The 20,402-nt window shown below is 34.7% G+C and overlaps 3 protein-coding genes across 3 annotated transcripts; all 3 read right to left on the reverse strand.

Moving 5' to 3' along the window:
* Window positions 1–1,720: 1,720 nt before the first annotated feature.
* On the reverse strand, window positions 1,721–7,052 carry LOC147760800 (uncharacterized). Its single transcript, XM_087016526.1, has 12 exons — window positions 6,908–7,052; window positions 6,564–6,710; window positions 6,204–6,350; window positions 5,867–6,013; window positions 5,524–5,670; window positions 5,204–5,350; window positions 4,886–4,999; window positions 4,426–4,579; window positions 3,828–3,989; window positions 3,328–3,451; window positions 2,851–3,036; window positions 1,721–2,502 (listed from the first exon to the last, which is right to left on the reverse strand). Exons 1-12 carry the CDS (start codon window positions 7,012–7,014, stop codon window positions 2,417–2,419), a joined length of 1,668 nt encoding a protein of 555 aa, XP_086872652.1. The 5' UTR covers window positions 7,015–7,052; the 3' UTR covers window positions 1,721–2,416.
* A 91-nt stretch (window positions 7,053–7,143) lies between these two features.
* On the reverse strand, window positions 7,144–10,579 carry LOC147760801 (uncharacterized). Its single transcript, XM_087017252.1, has 10 exons — window positions 10,522–10,579; window positions 10,034–10,155; window positions 9,745–9,891; window positions 9,421–9,567; window positions 9,025–9,171; window positions 8,692–8,838; window positions 8,232–8,378; window positions 7,787–7,933; window positions 7,443–7,589; window positions 7,144–7,150 (listed from the first exon to the last, which is right to left on the reverse strand). Exons 1-10 carry the CDS (start codon window positions 10,573–10,575, stop codon window positions 7,144–7,146), a joined length of 1,212 nt encoding a protein of 403 aa, XP_086873378.1. The 5' UTR covers window positions 10,576–10,579.
* LOC147760802 (uncharacterized) lies at window positions 10,499–11,955 on the reverse strand. Its single transcript, XM_087017253.1, has 4 exons — window positions 11,881–11,955; window positions 11,687–11,741; window positions 11,141–11,301; window positions 10,499–10,824 (listed from the first exon to the last, which is right to left on the reverse strand). Exons 1-4 carry the CDS (start codon window positions 11,953–11,955, stop codon window positions 10,648–10,650), a joined length of 468 nt encoding a protein of 155 aa, XP_086873379.1. The 3' UTR covers window positions 10,499–10,647.
* Window positions 11,956–20,402: the final 8,447 nt, after the last annotated feature.

Below are 20,402 nucleotides of genomic sequence, written 5' to 3' on the forward strand. Positions count from 1 at the left end.
TGTGCTCTCACCAACATATAGGTATTCACAGATAATCCTCAGCTTTTCTTATTAACATCATTTATCCCCGTTCTGCCTTGTATACCAGGAGGGCAGAACGGGGCTTGCTGAGGATTATCTGTGCTTCTTTATGAAGGGAAAGTGGGTGCATCTATATAAGCTTTTTAAAAACACTTCAGCTTATTCACCCACTTCCCTTACATAAAGGTATTCACAGATAATCCTCAGCTTTTCTTATTAACATTATTTATCCCCGTTCTGCCTTGTATGCCAGGAGGGCAGAACGGGGCTTGCTGAGGATTATCTGTGCTTCTATATGAAGGGAAAGTGGGTGCATTTTGCTTTTTGCATGTAAGCTTTAAAAAAACTTTTCAGCTTATTCACCCACTCTCCCTTACATATAGGTATTCACAGATAATCCTCAGCTTTTCTCATAAATATTTATCCCCGTTCTGCCTTGTATGGCAGAACGGGGCTTGCTGAGGATTATCTGCGCTTCTTTATGAAGGGAAAGTGGGTGCATCTATATAAGCTTTTTAAAAACACTTCAGCTTATTCACCCACTTTCCCTTACATAAAGGTATTCACAGATAATCCTCAGCTTTTCTTATAAACATTATTTATCCCCGTTCTGCCTTGTATGCCAGGTGGGCAGAACGGGGCTTGCTGAGGATTATCTGTGTTTCTATATGAAGGGAAAGTGGGTGCATCTATATAAGCTTTTTTTAAAACACTTCAGCTTATTCACCCACTTTCCCTTACATATAGGAATTCACAGATAATCCTCAGCTTTTCTTATTAATATCAATTATCCCCGTTCTGCCTTGTATGCCAGAAGGGCAGAACGGGGCTTGCTGAGGATTATCTGTGCTTCTATAGTTGGTGAGAGCACAAAAGTTAAAATTATGTCATTTTTCAATTTTAACTATAATAGAATATTTGTTTTAACATAATTTTTTTCTTTTCTGCCTCTTGTAAACTTTCTAAAGATACATTTTCTTCTTTTTTTTTTTCTTTTCTTTTTTTTTTTTTTTTTTGTTGATTTTTGTCATTTCTCTTTTATGTCGTTACTACAACTATATATAAATAGTACATACTTGCCAATAAAATATTTGCCCTTTTAATTATATAATAGTCACATGAAAACTGTTATTAGATGGTCTGAATAAATAAAAGGTTTCCAATCAAAAAAAAAAAAAAAACATGCTCATAAATATCAAACAAAAATGTGAACACTTACCCAAAAAGGGTAAGAAACTACAAGATTTTAAATTAAAAACTGACCATGTGAGGTCTGAAAAACTACAAGAGTTCACTATATGTGAAGACATATTATGGAATATCCATATACAGAAAATCAAAGATTTTGTCAGTTATCCTGCTTTTAACAAAATATCAAAATATGATGACATATACTTTACTTCACATTTTTTTATAATTTTCCCTTTTCATTCCTTTTGTAAAGTTGTTAAAATACATTTTCCATTTTTTTTTTTTTTTTTTTTTTGGTAAATTTGTCATTTCTCTTTTATATACTTACTACATTAATATTTAAATGCTACATGTGCTTGCTAATTAAATCAATTCCATTTTAATATAATAAAAATAACATGAAAAATGTTACTGGATGGTTTGAATATAAAAAAGGTCGCCAATTTTTTTTAAAAAAACTAAACATATGCTCATTACTATGAGACAATGATGTGAACACTTACTCAAAAATGGTAAGAAACTACAAGACTAGTATTTTTTAATTAAAAAGTGATTATCTGTGTGAGGTCTAAAAAACTACTTGGGTTTACCATATGTGATGACCTAAAAATGACCATAAATAGTTAACTTGCTTTAAAGAAAAATCTCACAAAACTATCTCCTAGTAGAAACGAAAGCTTTTCTATAATGCATATGCACTCCTTTATCTAGACTACTGTGCCACTGTATGGAGCAGTAGTCCGAAAATCTTTAAAATACGTAAGTGTCAAAAAAGTGCCACTATATTCTTTTTAGATCAAAAACGGGCACAAAAACCATTCCTCTACTTATAAAAACTTAAACTGGCTCACCATTTTTGTGAAAATAAATTTTAGAAATGTTACAATGCTTTACAAGTCCTGAAATAGTTTGACACCTTAGGACTTGAGTAGTTTGTTTGACAATAAAATATCTACTATTGCAAAGAGAAAAACCTAAATCAAAGAACATATATTGACAGGCACTTAAAATAAAGACGTTTCAAACAATGGGCCTGTCTAGAGCTCTATACTTTTATGGAATAATCTTGACAGTGACATGAAATTCGAAAACATTACAAAGTTCAAATTCAGCCTACTTAAATTTTATCAAAATAATGTGGATTTTTATTCTTGTAATTGTTGTATTTTTGTAACTATAAATATATTTAAAAATTTGGATAAATCTATATATTAGCATAACCAAAATATTTTCTTAAATTCTTCTTAATACAGCCTGGACCCTGGAGCTGTCTTCTGGCAGCAGAGGTGTCTGAAACAGGAGGATATATTTTGTATTATCATTATGAGACGAGTTCATTCACTGGCCCAAATTGGGTCACATGACATCACATTTCAAGGAATCTAACACTGGTAGACATCATGATGAAATGTTTGACTGTACTTCCAGTGGGAATTAGTGGATTTATCACTTCAAGTTTGTAAATATAATTTGACAGTTATAATCAATTGCCAAGTCTCCAATCATAACTGGTGAATATATCCCCTCAGGGTTAGGAATGCATGACAAAATTCCCACTGCTGAAACTTTTGCTGAAACTTTAAAAAGAAAAAGAAATAAATTAAAAAAAAAAAAAAAAAAACACCACCTTCCACTTACCCAGGTGAGCATTGGCTTCATCTGTGTGGCCAGGAGTTCTAGATTTGATAAAACTGACCACATCTTTCATCTGCCGGTTCAATCTACGGAGCTCGGCACTGTAGGCAGGGTTGATGAAGTGGTTGCCAACGACTGGCCTGGGTTTGTCCCTCAAGTATCTATTCTTGTAAGGCTTAATTCTATATCCTGTAATAGCAAAGAGGAAATTTGTAATGTCAGTGAATGTCCATACTTATGATATATGGTGGGTAAAGTGTGGATGAAGGAGGACCCAAACTTTAATCTTTGCACTGGTGTCAATGGGGTGGTGGCTTTAAAAACATGGCCTAGGCATAGTAAATTCTACTGAAATAACCCACTTTGAATGGTGTATTTATGCCATAATATAAATATATAAATGACACTATGACAATGATGATGGAAACTAAAAAAAAATTCAAAAATCACCAGCAGATGAAAATTTTGGAGGAAACTTACTAAAATTCCCTTCCTGCAAGCTGTCACTGCTGCTGGATTTGTTTTCCTCATCAGAGTCTGTCAGCAGGTGGTCATCGCCTTTGCGGCATAGGTTACGATAGTATTCTTCAGCCTTTGTATTCACCTGAAATTTTGATTTTTTTTTAACCAATATTTCAATACTATTTTACTTGGAAAAATAAAAACATTCAAACAAACACCAACATGTGTTTTTTTTTTAATGGACAAATGAAGATAACTGTTAACCACCCTCCCTAGTTCAAAAACAAAATTGGGTGTTTTAGATATTCTGTAATATCAATTACCTTCTCCATAGTTCAATGAAAAACAAAAGAGAAATTGGTTTTGTTATTCGTTTCACCCTTATTCACCAGTAACTATTTGAAAAATGAATTTTAAAGTGATTCACAATTTTTACTTCATCATAAGTAACAATTCCTAAATCCTTCAATTAAAAAACAAAAGTGAAAGTGACATTTCATTCTCTCTCTGGGACTCACTTCTCCTAGTGATGCCTCCCAGTCCTTGATAGTCTTCTCCTTCTCCTTCAGCAGCCGGAGTCCAGTGGACAAGGAGCTGTTCAGTATATCAATGTCCAGGGCCTCTCTGTCCAGCTTGGCTCTCCTGCTGTTCAGGGCTGACCGCATCAGGGGGCACATATCCTAGGAGAGTGGACAGCAAGGTGATTATATGGATAACTGTGACCCGAGTCCCACAGACACGCCCTCTGTCTAGGTGAATCAACCCAACTCTGTTGGGACTCTTGCTAAGTGCAATCAGCTTAACAGGCCTCCTCTTGTTTTTAACATACTCATATAATCTCAAGCATTTTCAAAGAGGCATGTTAATCTGTTAAGCTGACTGCACCCAGCAAGAATCCTGGCAGATATGTTTTTATGAGAATATGGGGCCTCTGACTAGATGTACTGACTGGAAAGCTGGCACTGACATATTAAAAGTTGTCATAACAGATAAATGATTTCAACAAACCATCACACATCCATGTAAACATAAATAATGAATGAACAAAAAAAAAAAAAAAAAAAAAAAAAAAACTCAGATTTAAGACTAACAAAAATGTGCAATATGTCTATTTACCGGTTTATACAATCTCTCCCTGTCTTTCTCATACTCCCTGTAGGCTGCATCATGCTTTGCCTGTCGCTTAGATATATCTTCACACTGTATACGGAGGAAATCATCAGCCACACCATTCTTGGTTCTTTCATATGACAGGCGGGTTCTGAACTCTCTGAAAAAAGAAAAAAAATCAGCATTTATGAGTATTTTTATAAGATTACTAACTATACAAAAGTGGCACTGACACCATGGCACTTAAACTGTTGCATTTTAAATTCATCTGCCTAATGATCAATATTTTAAAAATTTGAAATGTGTTTGAAAAAATTCATATTTCTGTTCCAATGGAGCAAAAACCAAATTACACGAAAAAATCTATGGATTCATTCTTCGTTCATCAAAGTATATGTAAATGCATTTGAATATTAGGTACTCTAATTATGATGTTAATGTGGTTAAAGATCCAAATAAAACATACTGAATCTTTTCCTTTTCAGCTTGTGTCAGTTCTTTCTCAGCTGTTAATCGTTTCATCTTATCTTTCATCTTAAACATCTCATCTTCGGTCTCTCTGTTGATCTTTTCTCTCAAACTGTTAAAAAATAGTACAGTAAACAAATATTAATAAAGATACAACAACATTAGTGGCAATGAAAGCAATTTTTTTTTTCAAAAAGATGAACTGCCTATCCATGAATGAATTTCTGTATTCATTTTCATTGTGTTTGAAATACTTGACAATTGCTCTCCTAAAGTTGTTTTACAAGTTTGATAAAAATAAAGAAATAAAACGCACCCAAATTTTTCTTCTTTGGCTGGTTTCATTTCTTTCTCAGCTGTAAACAGCACTTGTTGCATATCGTTCTTCATTTTTTCCCGGGCCTCATCTTTTTTCTTGGACAACTCATGATCTGTCTCTCTGTTGATCTTTCCTTTCAAGGCCCTAGAATAAAGAATAGTAACTTAAACATCAAGATACAACAACATATGCAATGCTGGAGCATTTATTTTTTCAATATTATGAACTGTCTATGCATGGATGAATAGTTGACAATTACTCTCCTGTTTAAGTTGTTCTATAAATTTGATTATAAAAAAAAATGAAATAAAACACACCCAAGTTTTTCTTCCTTGGCTTGTGTCAGTCCTTTCTCTGCTATAAACAGCTTTTGTTGGATAAAGTTCTCTAGTTTATCTTGCGCCTCATCTTTCATCTTGGATTTCTCATGTTTTAACTCTCTTTTGATCTTTTTTCTCAGGATCCTAGAAAAAAGTACAGTAAACAAACATCAAGATACAACAAAATTCTGTCTCTGGAAGTAATTTCTTTTTTTTAAATATGAACTTCCTTTACATGACTGAATTTGAGTTTGATTTCTGGTGTTTGAAATTGTTGACGATTGCTCTCTTGTTGAAGTTGTTTTACAAGCTTGATAAAAAATTAAAAAATAAAACACACCTCAGCTTTTTTTCTTTGGTTTGTCTCAGTTCTTCCTCTGCTGTAAACAGCTCTTGTTGGATATCATTTTTCAGTTTTTCTTGGGCTTCCTCTTTCATCTTAGACATCTCATGTTCTGTCTCTCTGTTGATCTTTTCTCTCAGGACCCTAGAACAGTGAACAAACCTAGAGTGTAACAACTTTTGTGGAATGAATTTAGCATAATTAAAAGAAGAAAGAAGAATGCCTAGGCATATCAGAATTTCTGAATTCACTTTTTTCGCATGAACAAGTTGACAATTGCTCTCCTGTTGAAGTTGTTTTACAAGTTAGATAAAAATAAAGAAATAAAACACACCCAAGTTTTTCTTCCTTGGCTTGTCTCAGTTCTTTCTCAGCTGTAAACAGTTCTTGTTGGATATCGTTCTTCAGTTTATCTTGGGCCTCCTTTTTCATCTTGGACATCTCATCATTTGTCTCATTATTGATCTTTTCTCTCAGGATCCTAGAAGAAAGCAGATGTGAACAAACATCAAGACACGTACAAGAAAACTGTGAAACTGAAAGCATTTTCTTTTTTCAACAATATGAACTGCCTTTTGCATGAAGGAATTTGTGGTTTCATTTCTTTGTACCTAAATCAGTTGACAATTGCTCTCATGTTAAAGTTGTTTTACAAGTTTGATAATAAAGAAAGAAAGAAATAAAATTAACACACCCAAGTTTTCGTTCTTTGTCATGTCTCAGTACTTTCTCAGCTGCAAACAGCTCTTGTTGGATATCATCCTTTAGTTTATCTTGGGCCTCATCTTTTATCTTGGACAGCTCCTGTTTTGTCTCACCGTTGATCTTTTCTCTCAGGATCCTAAAAAAAAAATCACGGTGAACAAACATCATGATACACCATTTGTGACAATGAATTTAGCAACTTTTTCAAAAATATGAACTGCCTGTGAATGAATGAATTTGTGGATCCACTTTCTTTGTATGAATTATTTGACAGTTGCTCTCCTGTTGAAGTTGTGTTACAAGTTTGATAAAAAATATAGAAATAAAACACACCCAAGTTTTTCTTCTTTGGCTTGTCTCATTTCTCTCTCAGTTGTTAGCAGCTCTTGCTGGATATCCCTCTTAAGTTTATCTTGGGCCTCCTGCTTTATCTTGGACATCTCACCTTCTGTCTCATTATTGATCTTTTCTTTCAGGCTCCTAAATTAAGTACAGTAAACATTAAGATACAAAAAAAAACAAACAAACTGTGACACTGAAACATTTTCTGTCTCTATTTATCATTTCTCTCAAGATCTTAGAAGAAAGTATAATAAACAAACATCAAGATACAGCAATATTTTTGGCAGTGAAAGCATTTTTTTTTCACAATATGAACTGCCTATACTGAATGAATTTGTGAATGGTCTTTTTGTACCTGAAATAGTTGACAATTGCTCACCTGTTTGGAGTTTTTTTTTTTTATAAGTTTGATAAAAATAAAGAAATAAAACATTTTTTTGTACCTAAATCAGTTGACAATTGCTCTCATGTTAAAGTTGTTTTACAAGTTTGATAATAAAGAAAGAAAGAAATAAAATTAACACACCCAAGTTTTCGTTCTTTGTCATGTCTCAGTACTTTCTCAGCTGCAAACAGCTCTTGTTGGATATCATCCTTTAGTTTATCTTGGGCCTCATCTTTTATCTTGGACAGCTCCTGTTTTGTCTCACCGTTGATCTTTTCTCTCAGGATCCTAAAAAAAAAATCACGGTGAACAAACATCATGATACACCATTTGTGACAATGAATTTAGCAACTTTTTCAAAAATATGAACTGCCTGTGAATGAATGAATTTGTGGATCCACTTTCTTTGTATGAATTATTTGACAGTTGCTCTCCTGTTGAAGTTGTGTTACAAGTTTGATAAAAAATATAGAAATAAAACACACCCAAGTTTTTCTTCTTTGGCTTGTCTCATTTCTCTCTCAGTTGTTAGCAGCTCTTGCTGGATATCCCTCTTAAGTTTATCTTGGGCCTCCTGCTTTATCTTGGACATCTCACCTTCTGTCTCATTATTGATCTTTTCTTTCAGGCTCCTAAATTAAGTACAGTAAACATTAAGATACAAAAAAAAAACAAACAAACTGTGACACTGAAACATTTTCTGTCTCTATTTATCATTTCTCTCAAGATCTTAGAAGAAAGTATAATAAACAAACATCATGATACAGCAATATTTTTGGCAGTGAAAGCATTTTTTTTCATAATATGAACTGCCTATACTGAATGAACTTGTGAATGGTCTTTTTGTACCTGAAATAGTTGACAATTGCTCACCTGTTTGGAGTTTTTTTTTTTTTATAAGTTTGATAAAAATAAAGAAATAAAACATACCCAAGCTTTTCTTCTTTGGCTTGTCTCAGTTCTTTCTCAGTTGTTAGCAGCTCTTGTTGGATATCCCTCTTAAGTTTATCCTGGGCCTCCAATTTTATCTTGGACATCTCATCTTCTGTTTCTCTTTTGATCTTTTCTTTCAGGATTCTGAAACAAAGCAAAGGTATTGAACTACGAGATTCAGAGAAAAATTTGGCAAACCGAAGCTTTTCCCCTTAAACTTTTTGCATGACTGTCTCAGCTGTGATCAGTTCTTCTTCCATGTCCCTTCATAAGTTTATCCTGAGATTTCAGCTTACACATATCATCTCTTGCCTCTTTATGTATGGTTTCTCTAATGATTGTGATATATTCAATATCTTCACTTGGTTCAATTGTAAATATGCTTTGATGTTGTAGTTAACACCATTACCAATGAAAAATATTCATGAATAACTTCACAATAAGACAAATAACACACCTAATTCTTTCTTCTTTAATTAGCCTCATCTCTTTCTCTGCTTCTCTTAGTTCTTGCTGCATGTCTTTCATGAGAGCATTCAGCTTTTCATCTTTCATTCTGGCTATCTGATGTTTAGTCTCTTTGTCTATCTGTTCTCCCATAACTCTGAAGTAATAATATCAGATATTATACATTTCAAATAATCACTCTGGGTATTTAAAAAGAAATGGTACAAATGAAATGATCAAGAATGTGACTTTTTGGCTCCCAAAAAGTCAGAAATCTGCCGATTGTCTCACAAATCTCATCCCTGGTTAATGATAACTTCACAGTAACAAATGTATAACATACCTTAGGTCTTCCTCCTTGGTTTCTATCATCTCTGTCCTAGCTTTATCCAGCTCTTTCAGCATGCATTTTATGAGAGCATTCAACTTTTCATCTTTCATCCTGGCTATCTGATCCTTAGTTTCTTTGTCTATCTGTTCTCCTATAACTCTGGTATAATAATAATAATAATAATAATAATAATATCAAAAAATAAAAATTCCAAATAATCACCTAGGGTATTTAAAAAGAAATGGTACAAATGACATAATCAAGAATGAGACTTTTTGGCTCCCAAAAAGTCAGAAATTGCTGATAGTCTGAAAAATGTTGTTACTGTTGTGAGCACCAACACCACCCAAAAAGGTGGATCTTATCCCTTGTTAATGATAACTTCACAGTAACAAAAGTATAGCATACCTCAGTTTTCTCTCTTTAGTTTGCATCATCTCTATCTTAGCTCTATCCAGTTCTTGCTGCATGCCTTTCATGAGAGCATCCAATTTTTCAGCTTTCATCCTGGCTATCTGATCTTTAGCTTCTCTGTCTATCTGTTCTCCCAAAGTTCTGGAATAATAACAACAACAACAATAATAATAATAATAATAATAATAATAATAATAATAATAATAATATATTACAAGGACAAATAGAATCACACTGAACAGGTGAATGTACACAAGCCATTAAAGACACAAATGAGTTAATGATGAATTCACAGTAATTAAAGTATAATTAACCTACCTGAGTTTTTCCTCTCTGGTTTGTACAAACTCTCCCTTAGCTCTCTCCAGGTCTTCCTCCATGGCCTTCATAAGCTCTTTCATTCTTTCATCCCTCATCTTGGCCATCTCAATTTGGGTCTCTCTGTTGATCTTTTCTCTCATGATTCTGTGAAAAAAATGATAAAAAAAATTAGATATGAATGAGACATGGCACCAGTGTGGCATCATGAGGTAAATAACCACTTGCCTAGTTATTTAATTACCTATATCATTGGATAACTTAAATGTTGTATCAAAATACAACATACCTCAGCTTTTCCTCTTTAGCTTGTCTCAGTTCTCTCTCAATTTCGATTCGTTCCCGATGGATGTTCTTCTTAAGCTTGTGAGATTCTTTTGCTGTGATCTTATCCTGACTTTTTTCCTTTTCCTAAAACACCAGAACACATACACATGACAGAATTTGTAGCGGTAGGAATATTTATACACAGATATCAACTTGCCATCTTGATCAAAATTACTGAGAGCATGGTACGTGTAGTAACGTCACAAAACCAAGTTCAGTCTATCTTGAATTGTGCTGCTTACATCATGCAATTATTATTTCTGAAGGTGAGAAGCTTATCTAATTTGTTGTATAAATTGTAAAATAATAAACAATGCAACAATGGACAAAATTCTGAAAAAAAAAAAAAAAATCAAACTGTTCCCCTAATATAGCTAATAATGTTGAATAACAAGTGTTAGATGTAGAATATTCTAGAGACAATGAATTTTGACAAAAAGTTGGACATACCAATTCATCAATTTCTTCATTCTTCTTCTGAGGATTGACCTCCTTGTCTTTCATTTGCTTGGACTGGTAGAGAAAAATATATTCATGTAAAAAAAAACATAGGGTAACTGTGACACAAATAGTAGATCAGATGCACGGGTACTTGTCATTGAGAGGACCAATAAAAGATTTTTCATCATAAGCACAATGACATACTTTGTTGCTACTAGTCTGACTCACAAAAAGACATACCAGTTCAATTTCTTTCTCTCTCGTGTCCAGCTCTGCCATCAAGTTGGGATCAGAATCATAGGGCAGATCACTCTGTACACAGACACAGAAAAAACAAATAAGCAAAAATAGTTTAAAAACACTTTCAAATAAGGATAGAAGAAAAGAACAATCAAGAAAAAAGAACAGAAAAAATGACAACTCAATAAATGAAAATGTATTAAAATAAAGATTAAACAAACTTTCAACAAGTTATAATTCAAAGACAAAATTAATTAGGTAGTCAAACTTAGCATGCCATGCAAAAAAAAAAATAATAATAATAAATAAATAAATAATATGAAATCCTATCACATAGGAAATGTTTTTCCTGCACTTCTACATCACTCCTACAAAAATTATTACCTACCATGTTCTTAAGATCCTCATCTGTGTCATCCTTTGTCTTTGGTCTTCTCTTTGTGTACTTTTTCTTTTTTGGCTTTTCTTTTTTGGCCTGCTTTGCCTGGGATAGAGCAAAACAGAGAGTCAGAGACTTAACGTAAAATGTGCTTATAGTCAGGATGACAGCTTTCAGTAAAAGGGAAAACAAGAATTATGACAAAAATTCTTAGCATCACAATGTTGCGTTTAATGTCTGAATCACACTGTGAAATTTTCATTTATGTGGTACAGTAGTTGGGAAAGAAGACCAAAGAAAACTTAAAAATACTGTCATATTGGCATAAAGCTGAAGGAAATAGAGAAAAAGCATAAGAACAAACTGGAAAAAGTAGAAAAAGTGCAATGAAAACCAAAAAAGAAAGAGTTAAAGAATACTAAAGAAAGAAAAGAAGCATTTAAGTTATCAAAGGTATTCCACTAGGGATGAAAAATACTGAAAAGAAAGGAGGGAAGAAACTGCAGTATACATAAAAAAAGGAAAGAAGTGTAAGTAAGAAAATGGTCACTATACGTGACATGCAGAACGAAAGTCTTGCAGGGTGGGTTTCATAAGAAAAAGCAATGAACTAGAACAAAAAAAGCAAAAGAAGTGCACAAAGAGTGGAACACAGCAAAACAAGAATAGAAAACCCACAGCATGTAAAGCCGAGAAAAGCTGAAGCAAAACAGTGGATGTACAGAGAACTACGTGTATCTGTGCTATACCATGGACTGTGGCACCTGCTGGAGAAAACTGTACCTAGCTGTTGTAGCAGAACTCTTCTGCATCATCATCATCATACTGGTTTGATTATTTTGAGGTTCATTTTCCTATAAATACTAAAACCCTGAAATTTCAAAAACAAAGTAAATCAATGACAAATATGCTGCCAATGTATTGTAAAGATATACATAATACCATGCACAGATTGGAGTTTTCAACCTATAATAATAATAATAATAATAATAATAATAATAATAATAATAATAATGATTCTGGTCACAGATCCTTAAAAATTCTCACTGGTCATGCAACTGTTACTTAATCAAAAGTAGTCTCTGCACAAAAACTAAAAATTCAGGGTCACCTAATTTTTATAGGAGGTCTAACTACTCAACTTCTGATTACATTTAGTTTTATTTTCATTGGGGTAAAAATTACATGCACTCATGTTTGATTTCCAGTTAAGAACAACCATAAATATTTCCAAATCTCACCTTCTGTTTTGGCACAAGTTCCTCCTTGATCTTTTCTTCTTTCTGTTTTGGCACATGTTCCTCCTTAATCTTTTCTTTCTTAGGAGCTGGCTTTTTAGCCTCCTTCACAGCTTTGGGCTCTTCTGTGCCACTTTTCTTTTTGGACTAAATAAAAATGTAACGGTCAGATTTTACAAAAAAAAAAGACAATTAGAATGTGAAATCAAACAAGACCATGTACCAAAATTATTATTAGCTGACGTCTTTGCTGGTGAAAATGTCTTTAATTCCTACTTCTAGTAATTTTCCCCCATTTGAATGCCTAATTACAACTATATTGAGTTACAGTAGTGATGTTAATGATATCATAAAGAAAAAAAAAATTTCTTTTTAGTACAGGGGAAGTAGCACAAAGACCAATAACAATAGACCCTTGGGGGAAGATTGACTGAATTTTGGAACAGCAGTCTTATAAAAACTGTTACCTGAATGGAAGGCAGAGGTTTGTGAATAAAGACAGCCCCAGGAGCAATGCCATCTTCTAGGGGAGGCAGAGAAGGAATTGCAGGGAGATCCTGGAAATAACAGACACAAAAATAACATACCACTGATCAACTGAGGATATTGATAAAAAAGAAAGAACAATTAATCATCATGATAAAAAAGGGAAAAATCTTTGTTTTTTTCTTTTATTCTAATTCTTACTTCATTTAATACACGAAATGTTATGTTCACTTAAAGATAAACCAGAAACTATTACTTAATAACTGATACATTTACAACAAATGACTCCCAAAACGTATTAATTTCCTATTAAACAAGTTTAATACAGGGGCCAGAAGTTATCATCCATTTTCATATTCAAAACCTATTCAAGGTGAAAGTTTTTTAAGATGACCAGGCACATACCCCTACTCCAGCCATTGTCTTGAGAGGTCTCAGAGGATCAAGTTTGCCCAGAGAGTTGACCTGGACGGGCTAAAACATCAGCAGATGGACACTGTCAGTGATTCTTTTATTTATTTACCTATTCATTTATTTATTTATTTATTTATTAGTAATAACAAATCTTTTTAGCATGTAAAATCTAATTTAATGAAGTGAAATGCATTTTAACTAGAAATACATTTACAATCCTAACAAAAAAATCTAGATGGAAGTTAATGTGAATGCTTTTACCCTTACCTCTTCTTTTTTGTCAGTTGCTTTTGGTGCAGCAAGCTTGATCTTATCAGCAGCTGCAAGATACAGTTATCTTCTTTATTTTATTGTCACAATGTGAGTGTGAGGTGACAATAAAAGCAAACAGGGCATTAAAAACTATAATCTTCATTTATAAATTCTATATATTTGCACAAAATAAAATTGTTTGCTAGGCTTTATAATTATGATGATAGATTGAGCATAAACAGGAGTAAACTTTCAAAGTGGTGATATATTAGTTTAAACAAAAGCTAGGGTATAAACCTATTGCGGTATATGCATTACAGTGCACCATGAGCTGGAGTCAGCCAAAACTGCTTGGTAGAGACATATATTTGACATTATTATTAAAGGTAGGGTTTTTAATAAAACAGTTAAAAAAAACTGACCATTATTTGGCCCCTGTCTGGCCAATCTACGTCTCTCGTCCTCCACCATCTTTCTGTACTTCATATCAGCGGGATAGTCCCAGATGCACTCACCAGTGGCAAAGTTGAAATAGTAGGTGTCACCATTGACATCTTGACTGCAATACAATGTTATTATAAAGCTACAATACATGGTCTAAAAATATAATAATAATAATAATGTGGCAGGCTCTGTGTGGAGGCACCTGCATGTGTGTGCATACGTGTACATGCAAGCGTGTGTGTCAGGGCTCGACATTAGCGCCTGTCCGCCTGTCCGGGACAGGTAAAAATTCAGTTCGGACAGGTGAAGTTGCAGGGTTGGCTGTCCGACGGACAGGTCATGCTTTATGAGAAATTTGGAGCAAAAATCTTTTAAAAATCATTTTTTGTTGCATACTAACGTCTTTTTGCCTCTTCCTAGAGGACATTGAAAAAGAGTGACCTACTTTTGGCACAAAACACATGCAGTCGCAAAACGAAGTCTGAGCAAACTTACCGCCAAATTATGAAAGTGAACACCCTCCAGAACTTCAGCAGACAAAATTTATTCACATATCAGGTTCACTACTGAACATTTATTTAGTTAAAAATTTACGTGGTTTAGTAATAAAGACACTTCCAAAAACAGAAACTACACAAGTACTGTGCTGGAGCCAGATTGGACTGGATGAACTGGCTATATCTAGTTCGTTGTCACGGCAACAAACTGCCTGTCAATCAAACACGTTGTATGCTATCTGCTCACTATAGAAAGTGAAATCTTTGGGACTGAAGATCTTGTTGAAATGTTGTTTATTTGCCAAAATATTACCTGAAATTATGTATGATGTTTTTTTAATGACTCTAGCATCACCTCTGTTATTTACAGTTTAAAATTTAGTGCTGGAATATGATAAATTAACATTGCTCTCATATACCAGTGTGATATTGATGTAAGGAAGAAATTAGTAATAACAAATATGAGAATTTTAATAAAAAGAAGGGGAACTTTTTTATACTGATTTTATTTAGTTCATATATGTTTAAAAAATCAAACATGTGATAACCCCTTAAAAAGTTAAATTGTTAACATAAATATAAGTAAAGTATTATAAAATTTCTTTAATTTTCATTGAAATTTATTCAAATATTATAAATTTTGAATATTTTAATAAAATTAATTTAACAGTACTGTACCCCCTCCCCACTTCCCACTCAGGGTTTTTTTTTTAGCTTTGGTTAAACTTCATGTGAATCTGTTATCAAATTGCAGACTTACAATTAGTAGACCCTGTACCCCAAATCCTAGGAGAAGCCCTGATGTGAATTATCAGACTTAAATGCAAGATTAAATCTTCAGGAGTTCACAAGTATGAAAAAACAAATTTTAATCTGAACATAGATTCACTTTAAGGTGCATTTTCGGGGCTCATATGATTGAATGTTTTGGTAATATATACATTAATTTAAATGTATGACCACACATATAAATTGACAAAGTTCAAACGTATGAATAGAAAAAAATTATTGGTTTTGTGGACAGGTTGGATTGAAAATCGGACAGGTCAAATTTATGAGCACCTGTCCGAAGGACAGGTGCTCATAAAAGTTAGTGTCTAGCCCTGTGTGTGTGTGTGCGCACTTCTGCTACAAGAAAAGTCCTCATCTAATCAACGATAAATCAAATTAAAATTGAGATATCCCCTCACCATGCTCTCCAGTTCACTGGCATTGGGGTCCTGATCCCCTCCTCGGCTATGTACATCAAGTGGGGCTCACACTCCACATCAATGCCAAGGCTCCTGCCATATTCACACAGTTCTATAATGGAAATAAAAAATGTCATATTTGGGGTATTAGACTAACATTTTTCATCAGAAAATACATACATTAGTATTGTCAGATAAAAGCAAAACTAAATTTCCACATAAAAATTTATCTAAATAATAAAAACAGAGAGAGAGAGAGGTACCTACCCTTATCTGTTGGCACAAATCCTTCATCATAATCTTCCTCCATTATCATCTGGTCATTGACCATCATGTAACCTTCACAGCACTTCTGCTCATCCAAGGTACCTAATATAGGACAGAATAGTTATCAAAAACAGTTTTAAAATATAAACTCTCTTTAAAGAAACAATTAATGATTTAAATTTTAAATAAAGTATGGAAGTAATATAAAAATAAACAACAATAGCCTAAAAACAACATATATGAAAAACATGACAATTTAAGTTTCAGTCTTTCGAGGGAGAAGTGCAAAATAAATCAGTGTCAAATTAAAATGCTCAAAGAATTTACCATGTACTATAGGTATTGTCCATGCTTACCTGCTATTCCTGATGCCCTGGCCATGTGCACCTGTCTCCAGGTGGGCGGAGTCATAACCTCACCCTTAGGAACAGGGCAGCGCTGCTTGATCTTCCTCGGGTTAGGCAGCTTGTCCGAGGTGATCCCGTGGAACAAGTGGATGGGATGCTGGAACTTGGGATCCAGCACCACCAGTTCATACATCCCTGTGCTGATGTCATCAGAGAATGGTTTACGATACGTCACAGGCAGCACGTGACGTACATGCAGCAGCTTTTCAACGAAGACTGCAAGGTCCAGATCCTTCCACCACGGGGATGGTGGCACTTTCCCAGGGCGGGCAAAGCGCGGTGGCACCTTGATGCAGGTCCCCAGAGGGACGTCAGACCCCAGGGGGCTGTCAGGGTGGACACGGGGGTTCTCTTTCTTCTGCCATTTTGGCGTGAGGTACTGCAGAGGTCCCCTCAATTCTCCCATGTAGTACAAGGGATCGTCCTCATCACTGGTTCCTTCATCAAAGCCACTCCCAGTCCTGAGAGGTCGATTGCTGTTCACTTGGAAGTTAGTAGGTGTCTTCACCTTAGGTCTTACAGAACCAACCTCCTCCTTTGGCACTGGGCCAGTGGCGAGCTTGTCCTTCTTCTTTGGACGAAGCCTTCCTACTTGAATTTCCTCAGCGATGAGTGCATCACCACTCTGTTTTTGCACACTGCCCAGGGGTGCCAGACCTTTGGACCTTTGGTGCTGCAGCGGCCCCAGGGCCAGGGCAGAAGCCAGTAATTGTGGATCACCATCAGGGTGATCCTCTCCAATAGGAGTTAAAACCTTTCCACAAGGAAAGGACATAGTTCAGTTTGCTGCAAGAGCAGTCTCTTCAATTATAAAGTATATGCTGCAGATTAAACTGCAGTGATTTTCAATACAGAGCAATATACAATGCTCAGAGTCAGAGCAATTTTGGATAGAAGGTTCAACTCAGCTGATGAGTTTCAATGTTCTGAATATTGTAGTTTGTCTTGGCTTATTGAAGCACAAGACAGGTGAATATATAGTCCAACACTATTAGTCTCTCAACCTATGCAGGATAGAGTGAAATCAACTGAAAAAAAAAATGAAAGTGAATGGTAAAAAGCAGAAAAAATGTGATTCAACCAAAATCTGGAATTTCATGCAAGATAGGACAGTGTGACTTTGAAACAATAAGTTCAAGTTGCAAATACAAAGCACAATTTAAAATGTCTACAAGATAATGATTCCAAAAAAGCCACAATTGCAAAAATAAAATCTTCCAAGAATTCATAATACTAGGGAAATATAGATAAAGGCAGTTTGTGGATAAAAAAATATGGCAACCTAGTGGCAAATTGTATAGCAATTTCTGATAATCACTATCTGCAAGGCTACATTTAGTAACTAAACGTAAATCCAGAAACACTACAAACATAAATTTGTTACTCCAACCCTTCTTAGATTTGCTTTTAACAAGAGAATAATTACATTCTGTAAGGAATGTCTAAATACCTTCACTGTATTTTTGTAAAAGTTGCTAAAGAAATCCAACACATAAACAAAATGTAGACCTTTTAATGGAAAAATTGTAAAGTTTAAGACAACAGAAATTACATTCCTCTGCAGATTATTGAAAAATATCTACCATTTATTCCAAATACTGTTAAAACATATGCGATTAATTTGTCTTTACTTTGAACTTAGTCACTTTTTCAAAGTTATTTCGTCGGCTGCAAGATTAAGAACTCCGTTCCACCATCTTACCCAGAGAAAGCTTTGGGCGGAAATTACGTCACAATAACAAAAATGAATGAATGTTTGCTAAAGTATCCTGTTGAGAAGCAATCTAATTTGAGAATTTATATAAAATAAAGGATTTGTCCCAAGCGCAAACCCCCCAAAAAAGTTTTCAACTGCTGGGGGTGAAAGCGTTTCACTGCTTTTCATTGCATTTTTTTGTCTAAACGTCCTAGTCAAATCATGTCTAAACTGCGATTTTCCGATAATTCAATAAAACAAAAACAAAAATACTAACAAAACCTGCCACAATGTCAATGAGAAATGGTTTGAATTGCCTAACTTCAAAATTTGGTGTGCATCATTGGTTGTTGCTATGTGAGAAAATGGCCTCCGCCGTCTTCACGATTTCAGGCTTTGGGCGGAAGTTGCAATAAATCCACAAAAATCGATAAACTCTGCAAATATTTCCTACCAAAACGTTCCCTACATCATCCTGTTCCCTATACTGATGTAAACTCAGCGAGTCACGCGCTGAACACGCATTTTGCTAGAAATTTGTATTCAGAGAAACCAAAAGTGCGGCTTACCTCGTGGAGTCTCGAGTATGAAACGGCAACCGTTGTCATACAAACATGTGACGTAATTACACGTCAGAAGACGCACACAGCGTAACGTTACAGACGTAAACAATTGTGCAACAATCAGCTGATAAATATTTGGAACCGTTTGGTACGTTTTTTGTTTACAAACAGCACAACCAAACACAGTTGACTGCGCTCGATAGCACACCTATCACAATCATTGAAAAACTGTATCGTGGATTCCAAATACTGTTGAAATATGAGCAAATAGTTTGTCTTAACTTAAAATTTTGTCATTTATCCCAAAGTTTTTTAAAGGTTGCGATGTCAAAACCTCCGTTCCGCCATCTTACCCAGCGAAAGCTTTGGGCGGAAATTACGTCACAATAACAGAAAAAATAATAATTTCATTATTTTTTGCTAAAGTAACCTGTTGAAAAGCAATTTAAATTAAGAGTTTTATAGAAAATAACCCATTTGTCCCAAGCACAACGCAAAAAAAAAAAAAGTTTCCAACTGTTGGGAAGTGAGAGCGTTTCACTGCTTTTCATGACATTCTATCACCTAAACGTTCTAGTCAAATCATGTCTAAACTGCTATTTTCCAATAATTCAGTAAAACAATAACAAATTCTAACTATATCTACCAAGATATTAATAAGAAATGGCTTGGACTGCCTAACTTTAGAATTTGGTGTAAATCATTGGTTGTTGCTATGCGAGAAAATGGCCTCCGCCGTCTTACGATTTCAGGCTTTGGGCGGAAGATGCAATAAAACCACAAAAATAGACAAACTCTGCAAATATTTCCTACCAAAACGTTCCCTACATCATCCTGTTCCCTATACTGATGTAAATTCAGCGAGGCGCGCGCTGAACACTCATTTTGCTAGAAATTTGTATTCAGAGAAACCAAAAGTGCGGCTTACCTCGTGGAGTCTCGAGTATCAAACGGCAACCGTCGTCATACAAACATGTGACGTAATTACACGTCAGAAGACGCACACAGCGTAACGTTTCAGACGTATACAACAATCAACTGATGACTTTTAGGAAACAGTTTGGAACGTTTTACAATCAGCACAACCAAACACAACTCGCTGTGTTGGAGAGCACACCTGTGGCATTCATGTTAAAAGTCTGTTGAATTTATAAGTTACATGTGAAAGGACGTAAATGCTTCCGCAGGGCTGATAACAGAAAAAATGAGAGCTCAACATATTAGCTACTGCAATCGCTTCCATTTATTTAAGACAAAAACACCCTAAAATGTACAGTTCTCTGAATAAGTGGACGTTTTACCACGAGTACCTAGATCAATACATACCCAGAGCCGATCTTTTTCCAGGCAAAAAAGCGGTTCGTTCAAACCCTTCAACCCAGTGGCTGATTTAGGGACCCCCCCCCCCCCCCCCCCCAATTCGGTTATTAAAAACAAAATCACACCAAAAAACGCCTTTCTTGAAAATGACTTCTCGACTCCGCTGACTGTTTCCCCTCCAAAATCCCAAATGCTTCAGCGGACCCAAACTTCTCTCTCTCTGAGTGTTTAAATGCCACCATTTAAATACTGCCGAAAAGACACAACAGCAGCTCTTCACTCACCTCATAAATATCAATTACCATCATTACAAGTCTGTTCTCTTGTGGATCCAAATTAAACTGACTGTTGAAGCTAAGCTATTGTCCTAACTGTTTAGGCAACAGTCTTACATAAACCCAGATATGAACCCTGGCAACCTTCCGAGTACCAAGAAAAAGTGCCTTTGTTACACAAATTTAATTGATGACACAATATCATAAATGTAATACAATGTA

This window comes from Lingula anatina, chromosome 7 (genome assembly GCF_051362555.1).
Source record: "Lingula anatina isolate TDL-2025a chromosome 7, LinAna3.0, whole genome shotgun sequence".
In the NCBI taxonomy this organism is placed as follows: domain Eukaryota; kingdom Metazoa; phylum Brachiopoda; class Lingulata; order Lingulida; family Lingulidae; genus Lingula; species Lingula anatina.

What these genes read in the sequence shown, in the direction of transcription:
- LOC147760802 (XM_087017253.1), bottom strand. Translation starts at nt 11,955, where the DNA reads ATGATGATGATGATGCAGAAGAGTTCTGCTACAACAGCTAGGTACAGT. An exon ending in AGCAGGTGCCACAGTCCATG is followed by an intron (nt 11,742 to 11,880) that starts GTATAGCACAGA and finishes TTTTTGTTCTAG; the next exon opens with TTCATTGCTTTTTCTTATGA. An exon ending in ATGAGGATCTTAAGAACATG is followed by an intron (nt 10,825 to 11,140) that starts GTAGGTAATAAT and finishes GTCTGTGTACAG; the next exon opens with AGTGATCTGCCCTATGATTC.
- LOC147760800 (XM_087016526.1), bottom strand. Translation starts at nt 7,014, where the DNA reads ATGTCCAAGATAAAGCAGGAGGCCCAAGATAAACTTAAGAGGGATATC. An exon ending in GCCAAGGAAGAAAAACTTGG is followed by an intron (nt 6,014 to 6,203) that starts GTGTGTTTTATT and finishes TCACTGTTCTAG; the next exon opens with GGTCCTGAGAGAAAAGATCA. An exon ending in GGGAGAGATTGTATAAACCG is followed by an intron (nt 3,990 to 4,425) that starts GTAAATAGACAT and finishes CCACTCTCCTAG; the next exon opens with GATATGTGCCCCCTGATGCG.
- LOC147760801 (XM_087017252.1), bottom strand. Translation starts at nt 10,575, where the DNA reads ATGAAAGACAAGGAGGTCAATCCTCAGAAGAAGAATGAAGAAATTGAT. An exon ending in ACCAGAGAGGAAAAACTCAG is followed by an intron (nt 9,568 to 9,744) that starts GTAGGTTAATTA and finishes TTATTATTCCAG; the next exon opens with AACTTTGGGAGAACAGATAG. An exon ending in ATTAAAGAAGAAAGAATTAG is followed by an intron (nt 8,379 to 8,691) that starts GTGTGTTATTTG and finishes GCTTTGTTTCAG; the next exon opens with AATCCTGAAAGAAAAGATCA.